At 47.6% G+C, this 12868-nt stretch overlaps 2 protein-coding genes across 5 annotated transcripts in view; both read right to left on the bottom strand.

Annotated features, from left to right (window-relative positions):
• Positions 1-4000: 4000 nt before the first annotated feature.
• TMEM42 (transmembrane protein 42) lies at positions 4001-10956 on the bottom strand. Of its 4 annotated transcripts, none has more exons than XR_005817338.1 (3): positions 9292-9310; positions 6076-6222; positions 4001-5282 (listed from the first exon to the last, which is right to left on the bottom strand). XR_005817338.1 is itself a non-coding variant. In XM_040548915.1 (3 exons), exons 1-3 carry the CDS (start codon positions 10934-10936, stop codon positions 5139-5141), a joined length of 399 nt encoding a protein of 132 aa, XP_040404849.1. In that variant the 5' UTR covers positions 10937-10956; the 3' UTR covers positions 4001-5138. The 4 variants fall into 4 exon arrangements, 3 of the variants coding, with proteins under 3 accessions (XP_040404849.1, XP_040404850.1, XP_040404851.1); XM_040548915.1 differs by lacking the exon at positions 9292-9310 and adding an exon at positions 10829-10956; XM_040548916.1 differs by lacking the exon at positions 9292-9310 and adding an exon at positions 10332-10741.
• A 1795-nt stretch (positions 10957-12751) lies between these two features.
• KIF15 (kinesin family member 15) overlaps positions 12752-12868 on the bottom strand; it is a 35534-nt gene continuing 35417 nt past the window's right edge. Inside the window, exon 35 of the mRNA XM_040547130.1 lies at positions 12752-12842. Within this exon, the coding sequence (XP_040403064.1) occupies positions 12780-12842 (63 nt within the window). The 3' untranslated portion in view covers positions 12752-12779. The remainder of the gene's footprint in view (positions 12843-12868) is intronic.

Here is a 12868-nt window from a genome sequence, read left to right on the forward strand (position 1 = left end):
CCCAGGAAACCTGCCCACAGGTCACAGAAAGCCCAAGCTCCCAACTGAAAGAAACCAACACTACATTGGGTCATTTGAGGTCTTGTCCAACTTGGCATTGGAAACCTCCGTGGATGGAGACTCTGCCACCTTGGCAACTGACCTCCTGGTGACATTTTCTTTTCCTGACAGTCCTCTTGAAACTCCCAAGACAACAAACTGTGCCTGTTGCCTCTCCTAGTGGTGTCTGTTTCTATAGAGAGGACATACAGAAGCTCCACTGCCTCTGCAAGTCCCCTTCAAGCACGTGTCGGCTGCTGTCACGCCAGCCTGAACCTCCTTGTCTGCACCCAGACAAGACCACACCCTCAGCCTCTCTCCACAGGCCCCCGACATCTTGGTATCCCTCTCCCAGACCAGTTTCCCAACACCCCTCTCGAACTGGGGAGTCCAGCACTGGATGCAACATCCCAGACAGAGCCATTGACCACATCAGGACCCTGAGGATACCACCCTGTGGTAGACAGTGCCCACCCTGCCCACGGCCCAAGACCCTACTGCAGATTTTACAGCCAAGCTGGTGACGTCTTTTTTGTGTCAAAGGATCTAGAAGCAGAAATATCTTAGAAAGAGCACTGGAAAACCTAGCCTAACAGCTATTTTGTTGAAGTTAGAACATATTCCTCTTCAGTCTAAAACATGTAGCTTCTTCCTCAGGACCACATTTTCAGAAATGTTGTATTCTTGTAACCCTTTCTTAAAAAAAAAAAAAAACAAACAAACAAACATGAAGCAATAGTCTGCACGCTCAAATTTTAGAGGTAAACTCTTGGCTTTTTAATCACTGGTTTAAGCTCATCACACATTTCCCTCTGTGGCTGTGTCTTGTGGCTAAGAAGTGAGCTGCAGATATGATGTTCTATGGGCAAGTTCCTACCTTACATAGCTCACCTCCACACCTCTCAAACCTCCCAATCTAAGGCTTGCTGCTCCTTTTCTGCAGAAACTAGCTGTGTGACTGACAGCACGAAGACAGCAGCACTGCTACCCATTTATTCAGAACTTGCTTGTTTGTGTGCAATGGTCAAGGTCAGATCCATGGCATCATTCTTCTTGCGTTTTGAGTCATCAAGACTTCCTTCTTAAGAAACACACCACAATTTGCGGTGTTTTAATGCAATTAGGGGCACATAGGCAACCTTGCAATGTCATCAACGTTCAAGGTCTCCAGAGGGTCACAGCAGGCATTGATTTGCATCCCTTGGAATGTCATATACACCAAACCCTGCAGAATAATCTATCTCGCTTATTCATCATATTCACTTCTACTACATATCACCCTTGTAAACATAATATCCTGTAAGCCATCTTGATAAACACCGTGACTGATAAATGTTGAACTAATCGTCCAAGTTTCAGTGACTCACTGACAATGACAACAGGGACATTTCTCTGGGTTTATGCATAGTCCTCTACCTAATCAAATCAAACTACGCTTTAAGGTTCAACTGCAACTATCATTTCATTTGGCTTGCTTCCCTGTGAAGGTATACAAGGCAGTATTTATCTTAGAATATAATACTCGTGGACCTTGCTCATACAAGAGATTTTTCAAACACTTCCCACCATTAGCTCAAGAATACTTCAATCTTTGTGCGCGACATTGTGAGACTTGCTGTTAACCACGCACCTGATTGTTCTATTGTTTGAAGCATGATAGCCCTGCTTGAGGAGAATCTGATCAACAGGATGCTTAGAAAAATAGGCTTGTGTTTGACATTGAGGGGAAGGTGCAGAAAAGGCTCATTACAGCCAGTGCCTGAGAGCATAAGAATTGTCCACCTTCTGGCCTTGTAAGCCAAGGTCTTATGGCTGGCCATGGTCTTCAGCCACCTTACAAGGTCTACCACATTTGAGCTGCTCAGTCTTCAAACAGCTCACTCATCAGTTTCTCTTCACTTTTATTTTGTGTGTGTGGTCCAAATTACCTGTAAACAGAAAATTCCAGTCATTGAGCTTTGGACAGCATTCTCATTTGGAAATGCCAGTACCACTTTTTGAAACCATCTCCAGATGTATTTTGGATGACCACACATGAACTATTTACAAGAAAAATTTTTAAATCATAGAATCATAGAATGGTTTGGGTTGGAAGGGACCTTGAAGATCACCTATTTTCAACCCCCCCCTGCCAAGGGCAGGGATTCCATCCACTAGATCAGGTTGCCCAGGGCCTCATCCAGCCTGGTCTCGAACACCTCCAGGGATGGGACACCATTTGGTTATACAGTGATTGCAGCCCTGGCCATGTGCTGACAGGTACCACCAGCAGACATGGGCCAAACCCTGTGTGCATAGAAGAGAGGAATTCTGCCCCCCAAATGCACCTTGCTCAGCAATCTTTCCCTCCCACAGCTGTTGGAGCTAAAAACCTGGTTTCCATTCTGGGCCTGAAGTATTTAGTGTATTCACAGTCCTAGTTTATCTTCTTCTGCCTTAGAAGTATCACAAATTAAAACACTGACCCTGTTTTCTGCAGATGTACAAACATCTCCTAGACCTTGACATGCAACAATGACTCTGTAATAAAGAAATGGGAGTTTTGAACTAATCTGTGTTAAAAAACCAAACCAAAACAAACAAAAACTTTCCAAAAGGTTTGTCAGGAGGAGGGACAGCAGCCAAAACAGCCAACGAGCTCAAATGGTAACAGGGAAGAATCAACCTCTACTTGTTCCTGGGCCCAAATATGGACTTGGAAGTGAGCTCAGCTCCCATTTGGTACAAGCCCTTGCTCATAGGCAATCCCAGATAAAGAACAGGCTACAGTTTCTGATGAGCCTGGCAGGATATGGCATAAACTCCACATTTTGCTTTTGACCAAGAGCGTGCACTGAGACAAGGCCCAGGAGGCAAGGCACAAGTGGATGCATCACAAAGCGCAGCAGGTCCCTTGGCTATCTGCGGGCCAGAAATCTCCCTCGCCACTAGCGTCTGGTCCTTCCCTGGCCATTTGCATGAACACAGCCACAGCTTACAGCTGGCTGGGAGTCAGTCATGCTTTCATAGTGACACACCAGGGCAAACAAATCAGGCTCGCAGCCTTCGTTATTTCTCTATCATATGGGACTTCATATGCTTGGAAATGTACAGTTTTTGGTTGTCACCTCTGCAGACAGATGAGGGATGATGATGGGCCTTAGTTTCCCTGTGTTCCTAGCAGTTGTCTTCTGCTCCAGTGGAGGGTTCAGGTGTGCAGGAGCCGTGGTTGCTCCAGGCTCGCCACTGTTTCAGCTGTTGGCTGCAGCAACTCCCCTTCTTCTGCCCTGAGTCACTGCCAGACCCTATGTCAGACTCAGTCTGGCCAATGTTTGCCTTTCTGCTTGTCCAACGCATGTGAATTAAACCAATTCAAACCCAACCATTGCCAGGTATCAGCCAGCCTAATCAAACAAGACACACTTCCTCCTCTGTCTGTCCCCAAATGTGACAAGGCCCTGCTTCCCAAGCAGAGAAAGGTGTCCCACTCATCCTGGCCCCGCTGGTACCCAAAGAGCCTTCTCCACGTTTGTGGAGAAAAGACACTGTGAGCACTCTGCTCGTTTCCTGCCCATTCCTCTTTTTGGAGGGAAAGACTTCTGAGCACACCAGGGGGAAAAGCACCTCTCAGGACATGGGTGGCAGATGTGAGGAGCCAGGGCACTCTCTTGAAGCAGGGGACCTAGCGCAAGGGCACGGGGACTTCTTGCTTTCCGATAAAAAAAAAGGAAAAGGCACAAACCCATCTCCAGTGGCATTTCCACCGGCAAGTCTATTTTTACAATCCTGTTGGGCACAGAGCCAATCTGTCAGTTGCGACAAACCTTACAGGTTCCAACAACGAGGCTCACACAAATGTGTCCTTGGGTTTTCTGCACATGCCACAACCGTGACTCACCTTCTGCAGTTACAAGAAGACGTGGACAGCATGGCAAGCCCAGAGCAAACAAGTGGTATCACCAGCATGATGCATACATTTTTAGGCATCATTATGATTCTTTATTAGGATTGCAATAAAAAATTACCAAGGATGACAAGCATGTGCAGGCAAGGGAAAGAAGCCAACACCTTAGAAAGGATGATTCTTGACACATGTGATGTATAGACAGGCATACATTGTCATCCTGACAATGAAGAGCAATCACCCACCCAAAATTTAGCACAAGTGGGGTACCAATGATCTATTTAATTACATTACACAAATGGAAAACAGTATAATCCAGAGGTGTAAAAAATGTTGCTTGAGAAACTCCATTTCCACTCAGAGCAACTGTCAGCTTAAATGGGGAGGGGAGTGTGTCAAACATGGACACTCTTAATGAAAACAGCTGACTGTTCACATGTATTCTCCCAAAATTACAGTTTGACCTACACAAACCAGGAATGGTGATCAAAATAATCAGTGCTGGTCAAGAAGTTAAAGGAAAAAGCAACCTTACAATGAGTAACATGTCAGGAATGGGAGAGCAGGAATTACGGACATCAGATGTAAATGGCAAGTTAACAGGTGTGTGTGATAGGGGAATCTGAAGGAATTATTGGAATGCTCCACCATCTTCCAGGCAATGGGAACATGGGGCAAGCACGGGGCCTCTTCAAGAGGCATCAAGGAAAATCGTCACCAGCAGAGCAGAAATGTCTGCAGCCTTCAGCACCTAATTCTGTTTGCTTTTCCATTTTGGGGTAGTTCATCTTATGGAAAAGTACCAATGCCCAGGCACCTTCCATAGGCACCATGTTTACTTTCTACCTTCCGTCCCTGAACTGGGAAGGCTCCATCGCTGCAGGGTGTGAAGAGGAGGGGTGGCTGATAAGCCTCTCGCTCCGGTTTCCAGACGACTGACTCAGAACTGATCAGCTCTTTCCCAAGTAGTCGCTGTTCCCGCACCTCCACCAGGCACCTGTGAACGGCTGCACCAGCTGAACACGTAAGATGCAATGTTCATGACTTTGCAAATCGACGGAGAAGTGTGCAAGGGGGGTTAGCAAGTCCGTAGGTGCCTGGCTGGCTCCAGTGCTGAATTAGGAGAAAGTGCATGGGGTGAGGATCTGGTTAGGACCTGGCAGTGCCAATAGCTGAGGCGTTATCTGGGCTGAAAATGGAGAAGGAGGAAAGACCCTCATGTCTCCTTCTTCTCCGCTGGGAGCGGTGCTGGCCGGGGCGCAGCAGTGTGCAGCAGAATGAGGCCGCAGAGCATCATGGCGAGGCCAACCCACCACACAGGTGTCCACGTCTCCCCAAAGAGAAGCTTGCCCAGGATGGCCTGAAGGAAAAGAAAAAGACAGAGCTTTGCTGGGCTGAGCTGTCCCAAAGCCTTCTGTGCTGCCAGCTCCTCCGCAGGGCTGTGGGGACTTCAGCTGGGGGAGCCTGCCCAGGAAAACAACACCACTAAAAAACAGCTGCTGATGATGCTGGAGACAACCTACTGCATTACCCAGCCTGGAAGTGCAGCCAGATGGTGGTCCCCAACCAGGATTCTGGTAGCTACACTCGTGCTTTGTTGCCTTACCAGCACCTCTCAGGAACCAAATCTCCACTCCAGTCAATAAAAACACAGCCCCTCTCATTTGAGAGTGTTTCGGACAAGGTTGTGAGCTGGCTGCAAAGTGCTGGAGCACAGAAACAAGATGCCTGTGAGACAGAAATGCAAGCAGAAAAAAACCTGTGCGTCAAAAATGTTCCTACTGTCACTTAGAGACGGTGCGTCCTCACACACAGTTAGGGTGGCTTTGGCTTGTCACAGGTGAGGTTTTACTAAAGCAAAAGCAAAACAAAACAATGCTCCCGGCCCAATCTCTCACTGGCAATTAGAAAATTTCTTTACTTGTTACAGCTGCTGCAAGGTATGGTTCTTGGCAGCAATGCTCTTCATCCTGCACCACCCAGAAAATATTATAGCCTCTGTGTGAAGAACAGGTACAGCAGCTGAGGGCTGATATAATTATTTCACAGCTGCCTGTGCAGGTGTACTTACATCTCCCTTTGCAGCCAGCATCACCATTCCCACATCTCTATGCTCCTCTAGGCTCCAGCACCTCGGGAATGAATTTACTTACCGAAGAGATGAAGTTGGAGGCTGTTGTTGTCACAGAGGCAGTAGCCGAGGAGGAGGAGAGTCGCAGGGCTTTTGCAAAGACCGTCCACATGACTGCATTGCAGGCACACACCAAGCCAATGCAGCCTACACAAAACAGCACAGGCAGCTGTAGGACAAAAGGGGAAAACCCACTTATTTTTACTGACTGCTTATTCAGCCTCGCTATCTCATGGGCACTTTGGAGCAAAACCAAACGACATGGGCTTGAAACTGAGTTACAGATGGTATCACATGAAGATGAATACATTAAGCCACAGAAGACAACAGAGGCAGGAAAACAGCTCTGGATGGAGTGTGTCTGAGGCGTCCTGCAGTGAATCCAGCCTCAGACTATAAACTGAGAAGAGCCAGGACAGCATATAGAGGCTCTCATACCAGAAGTCAAAGCCCAGAAAGCTCCTGACCCCATAACCTGGTGCACACACAATTCAGTGAGATGCCCTTCAGTCATCACCAGACGCATAGAAAAGGGTCAAATTCATCCCTGCAGAGAGGAACGCAGACACTGTACGTGCCAGCACTGTGTATGGCCCAGGATCTGTCCATTGTGTATTTGGGCTGAGTTCTGTGTGGACCCAAACCACCGTCACTCACCACCTCCTGCTGACCTGGCCTGCCTGCTTGCTGCAGTAAAGGCAGATCAGGGTCCTCTGGGAGGAAAGTGAGAGCTAAGGGGTTTTGTGCCTTATTTTACATGCTCTCTGGAGAGCAGGTTTACTGAGAACACCAGCATTTAATAGCAATGAAACCACCTCTGAACTCTAGGGCCCTCAAAGCCAACGAGGTTCTCAAGAGAGAAAGGTTCTTAGGTGACCTCACAAGACATATAACAGCCTCAGTCTGGAAAAAGGGCACAGTTTTGCTTAAATAGCCTTTACCATCTGCTATCTCCCCCACCTCAGCAGTTCTTGCAGCTGTAGCCATCTCCGTAGCCCCCAGGTGTTGTGCAGCTGATGTGAAGGCACCAAGGGAGGAAGCCACAGGCAGAACAACTCCTGCAAACACTCAGGGAGCACACAATGATGAGGAAAAGCAAAGCTTTGCCTCAGCCCATAGCGATCATGCCTTCACGGCCCATCGCCTCTCTCAGTCAACAAAAGGTCGTGGTGGGATCAGCCTCGAGGCAGATGGAACTGGAGGTGTGAAGCCACCCACAAACATGGCTTGGGTGGCACCTGCCCTGCAGGAAGGGCTGCACTGTGCCCTCCCCGTGCCAGCCACCCTGACCACTGGGGCCACCAGCCACCTTGTGCTCCTGCCCAGAAGAAGACATTATTAACCATGAGCCAGGGCAGGTCACTGGGCTTTCTGAAGCAAGTTCAACCTTAAAGGAAAAGGTCATAAAGGAAAACCCTGCTCGACGGCTAGCGCTAGCTCTCTAAAGCTAACCCCACCCCACAGAGGTCATGTGTTTGGCCTCCTCGGTGGCAAAGGCCTCCAACTTTATCAGGGCAACAGCAAACACTCCTGAACAATTCCCACCTGCAAAGTGCTTTGCGGCACGAGGCCCTTCGCCCCGACACACCGCCGTCCTGTCAAACCCTGCCTAGAAGGATCACAGGGCCAGCCGTGCCCACATGCTACTGGTCCTTTGAGGAAGAAGCCTGCTGCCATGTTATGGCTCACTGCAGGATGGGCTTTGCCTGCTGGCCTCTGTGGTGGCTCCTTATTCCTGGCCTCATGCTCTGCCTGGGTTGACAGGCGGTTCTACCTTTCACCTGTGTGTGTCCACGTATGCCTATAGTGGGTAGGCAGATTTAGAAGACAGGAAGAATATTCTCCATGTTCTACCTAAATTCAGTATATTCTTCTCTGGATCAGAAAGAGCCTACCAAGGTTGACTGTTAGGAAAAAGGGCCTTAGGGTATAAAGATCTCGTTACTATCTCCAGCTGCCCACCAGAGGGTGTAGAGAAGGTAGAGCCAAGCTCTTCTCTGAGGTGTGTAGGGATTTGACAAGGGGCAGCAAGTAAACATTAGAAAAGGCAAAATGTTGATAAAATAGTGGGAAAAACAAAGGTGACCAAACACTGAAGCAGAGATTATGGGCTTTTATGGGCTCAAACCTTGCAGGCATTCAAAACTTGACTGGAGAAGGCCACGAGCAACCAGTTAGCCCTGCTGAGGTTGAAGCAGAGACCTCTGGGGGGCCTGCCTAACCTGAATTACTCTGCGAGTCTACCAGTGGTGGAACAAAGCTGGCTCCCACCATCACAGCAGCTATGCTATCTTCACAAGCAACCCAGAACCCATTGCTGAACTTCTATCGCAGAGCCATAGATATCAGCTGCGGTGTGCTCTGGAGGTGGCACAGGCCCAGAAGGAAGGTGTTCCAGAGAAGTCGAGTCCCTCCGCGTCCTGGGCAGAGGAGTGGTCACTGCAGTGGCACACAGGTGCAGAGATGGGAACATCCCCGGGTACTCCCCACAAGGAAGGACGGAGGTGTAATTCCTCCCCTGCCAAGGGCTCACTAGAGCCAGCCCAGTGAGTCAAAGATTACTGTTCTGATTGCTTTTCTAAGACGAGATTAATTTCAGTGTACATTTCAGATAATCCAGAATCACTGATGAAATGGCAGAAGTAAATTTAGATGGAATTTGGCAGGGCAGAGGGGAAAGTAAAGAAAAGGTTTTGTTCAAGTGAAATGACCCCTTGTGGTCAGGTCGCTCTCAGGCTGGTCCACCACAACACATCCGTCTGACCTGGAAATCCATCCTTGTGCTGCTGTCGAGTATCCTGATACTCTACATCAAAACCTCTTAGAGGTGTTAATATACTTTTAACATTTGCTGTCATTTTCCATTCTGTACAAGTGATGGCTACTTACTTGGTCTGTTTTTAGATTTCTGTATTTCTTCCTCAAACACAGAACTTAAACTTCTGTTACTTTGTGGCTGCTCTGCAGAAATGCCTTCAGACCAAGTGCACAGGAGTCAAGCAAGTAGTGAGCCCTCTGAAATGTTTAAGCGTCTATGGTCCTGTACAATTTAAGCTACTTGGAAAACTGGTATTTACTTGAAACTGTTAGTTTTACATCTGGACTGATTAATTTAGTTCATAATCATTGCCTAGAATGGGCCTAAAAGGTAACTGGAGGAACCAATTTGTTCAGAAAAACGAAACACAATCACGGAGTAGGAGCGTGGTTGAGGTTGGAAAGGACTTCTGGAGCTCACCTTGTCCAAGCTCTCAGCTCAAGAAGGGTCAGCTAGAGGTGATGCCCAGGATCATGTTCAAATGGCTTTTTAATCTCCACAGAAGAGACCCCACAACCTCTCTGGGCAACTTGTACCAGTGCTCCCTCACCCACACAGTGCCTCCTGGTGTTCAGAGGGAACCTCCTGTGTTCAGTTCATGCCCATTGCCTCTGGGCACTGGGCACCACTGGAAAAAGCCTGGCTTCGTCCTCTCTGTACCCTCCCTTCAGGTATTCACAGACATTGATGAGATCCCCCTGAGCCTCCTCTTCTTCAGACTGAACAGTCCCAGCTCCCTCTGCCTCTTCTCACAGGAGAGGTGCTCCAGACCCTTCACCAACTTTGTGGCCCTTGGCTGGACCTCCTTCAGTAGCTCTGTGTCTCTCTTGTACTGGGGAGACCTGGACGTGACACAACACTCACCAGTGCTGAGCAGAGGGGAAGGATCACCCCCCTTGACTTGCTGGCAACACTCCTCATGGACACACTTTCTCATGTCACCTTCAAAAAGATCAATAAATGGGCAATATTTCTGTACATTTCAAAGGAGAAAAATACTCAGAAAATATGCTGTCCACATTTACAGTAATTCCATGCTCTGCTTTTCTGTCAGTGCAGAGCACAATCTTTTGGGGAGGAATCAGAGAGAGTAACAGGATTTAAAATTTTTGATTTCCCTTCCTGCCACTCATTTTGATATATCATAAAGGATCTACAGGATTGGTGAGTTGTTTTTTTTTTTTTTGTTTGTTTGTTTTTTTACCATCTCCAATAAACACACAAGTTGATTTTCTTTTATCTTGACACAGGGCTGAATTTTTTCAGATATATTTTTTCTTCTGGGCTCTCCTTTGAATTTCAAGTCCAAGTGTACGTTTGCCACATGAATACCAATGCCTCCTCTTTGCCTAATCTCAGTGTGTTTTTAGGATATGCTCCTGCTGCCTACCTCAGCATCTCTCCCATACCCAACATGTTTTGTGCATCTCCACCTTCGCCGTGCCTGTCCTAGAGCTCACCTGTGCAGATGAGGACACTGAACACTTTTTAAGGTGAAAGGCCAGCAGCCCGACGTGACCTTTCACACACTGGGGTTTGAGAAACACAGCCGTGATTAAGATCATCCCCCGTGCACAGCCGACCTAGAGCTCGCCAGATGAGCACATTGGATGAGTGAAGTTGACTGCTCCACCTCCTCACCGCTCCTGCCACAAGCGAACAGACACAGAGAAGGTTCCCCACTGCGTTCCCAGGCCCGCAGACTTGCTTCGCTCTGCTCGCTGTTGTTCCTACGGCCAACCTTCCCGCAGCTCTCCAGCACCAGCCCCACGTTTCCCATCCAACCCGTGCAGGGCAGCACCCGATGGAGCACGAGGAAGAACCTCCGCGTCGGGTTTTTGCGCGTTTTTCTTGTTTCCCCCATCCACCGTGCACCCAAAAGCCCCAGCCAAGCCTGTCGGGAGGGAGGGGCCGAGCGGCGGCCATTTCGCCCTGCTCTTCCTTCCCCCTTCCTTACCCAGCCTCCGGCGCCCCGCAGGGGACGCGCCCCCAGCGCCAGCTTCGCCGCCGCCGCCGCCGCCGCCCCCAGCAGCCCCGCGGCCGCCGCCGCTACCGCCGCCCGCATGGCGGCCCGGGGAGGGAGGGCGGCGGGAGGAGCTGGGGGGGAAAGGGGGAGGGCTGGGCTCTGCGCTGCTCGGGGACGCTCGGAGGCGTTGTTTAAAAGGGTACAGCATGAGGAGCGGCTGGGGGAACTGGGGTTGTTTAGTCTGGGGAAGAGGAGGCTCAGGGGAGACCTTATCGCTCTCTACAACTACCCGAAAGGAAGGTGTGGGGAGCTGGGGGTTGGCTTCTTCTCGCAGATAACCAGTGATAGGACTAGAGGGAATGGCCTCAAGTTGCACCGGGGGAGGTTTAGGTTGGAAATTAGGACACATTTATTCTCAGAAAGAGCAGTCAGGCATTGGAAGGGGTTGCCCAGGGATGCGGTGGAGTCACCGTCCCTGGGGGTGTTCAAGGAAAGGTTGGACGTGGTGCTTAAGGACATGGTTTAGCAGGTGACAGTGGTGGTAGGGGAATGGTTGGACCAGATGATCGTGGGGGTCTTTTCTAACCTTAAAGCAGCCAGAGGTCAATGCCTCAGGACAGGCAGTTGGGCTGAGGCAGGTTTGGTATTGCCATCTTCTAGGGTTACAGCAAACACCCACAGGGCACAGGTTTGTGAGCCTCACTCTGATCTCTAACACAGATTACAAGCACTTTTAATTCTAATCGGCTACTATTTGTCTGCAGAGCAAACAAACTCTTCAGTGTACATTCAGCTTCTTACTTCTATACTCCACACCACAGTTAAAGTGGGGAAAAAAAAGCTGGAGCATTAGCTGACCTTTGAAGTTTTAGATGAGCGCTTCCTTCAGTCAAATACTGAAGAAGCTTTCTAGGAAGTATAGTGCCCTTTAGTTCTCACATCTTTGTTGCATTTTGCCCCATCGCTTGTGGGCACACACAGCATTGTACAAAGTAGCCAAAACTGGGACTTACTGACTGTGAAAAACTAAAAACTAGCATTTACTGTCACAATATACATCAGAAGTTTGTGTTCTGCTAGTAAGTTTGTTATTTGCAATAGTTCTCTATCTTAACCGTGATTAAGGCAGTTTATACTGTATTCCTAAAATGTTTTGCATATTTTCAGACTATTTCTTAACATTTTTACCTTCTGTTTGATAAGAAAATGGTTTCAAAACACTTAGAAAGCATATCCTACAATGCTTATATAAAAATCTGCTGGAATTTTACACTGGAGAAAAATAGTTTTTGAAAGCGTTTTAATTTCAAACAGAGAAAGAAGAATACAAAAGCCAAAATATATTTACAGTATTATTTACAAATCATATTCCTCCTTTATTGAACAAACTACATATAATGTGCATTTTGAAAACGAGTAAGTATTAACAGTTATTAAATTTGACAAGTTCATTTTAACCCACTACAAACATCCCTCCTTTAAGATAAAAAATCACAAAGAAATTATGCCTTTAAAAATTCAGCTCAGGTAGAAAAAGTAGCATTTCAGAAGATTTCAGCAAGGACCTGAATAAAAGCACAAAAGGAATAAGGAGTCCTAGTATGTTTCCAGAGAGAAGGCTTTTCCCTGACAAGGTACAAAAAATTCAAGATGTATCTTCCAGCACCTATACAAAATCATATTTTGAAGAGTTACAGAACCCCTTCAATAGGAAGGTATTAATATGTCGATGAAAGCTGCCCACTTAGTTAAGTAAAGTTCTTCACTAAAAGTTGTTACTAGCAAAAAAAATAATTTTGATTGTTCCGAGTACAGCAGACAACATTCAGGAACAACAGCAAAAGTGAAGTTTGACAACTGGCTTTTGCTTATGCTGTACACTTGAAACACAGAGCTTTGCAGTTTTTTTTTTTGGTGTCATTATAGCTGATTTGTATGATACCTACATGTGACATCTTTTAGTTTCTTTTAAGAAAGCATTTTCAACTCGTAGTTTTTCAGTCTCCTGTAACATAGAAAAAAATGGTATTT

The sequence above is a fragment of the Cygnus olor genome, chromosome 2, assembly GCF_009769625.2.
Source record: "Cygnus olor isolate bCygOlo1 chromosome 2, bCygOlo1.pri.v2, whole genome shotgun sequence".
Taxonomy (NCBI): Eukaryota; Metazoa; Chordata; class Aves; order Anseriformes; family Anatidae; genus Cygnus; species Cygnus olor.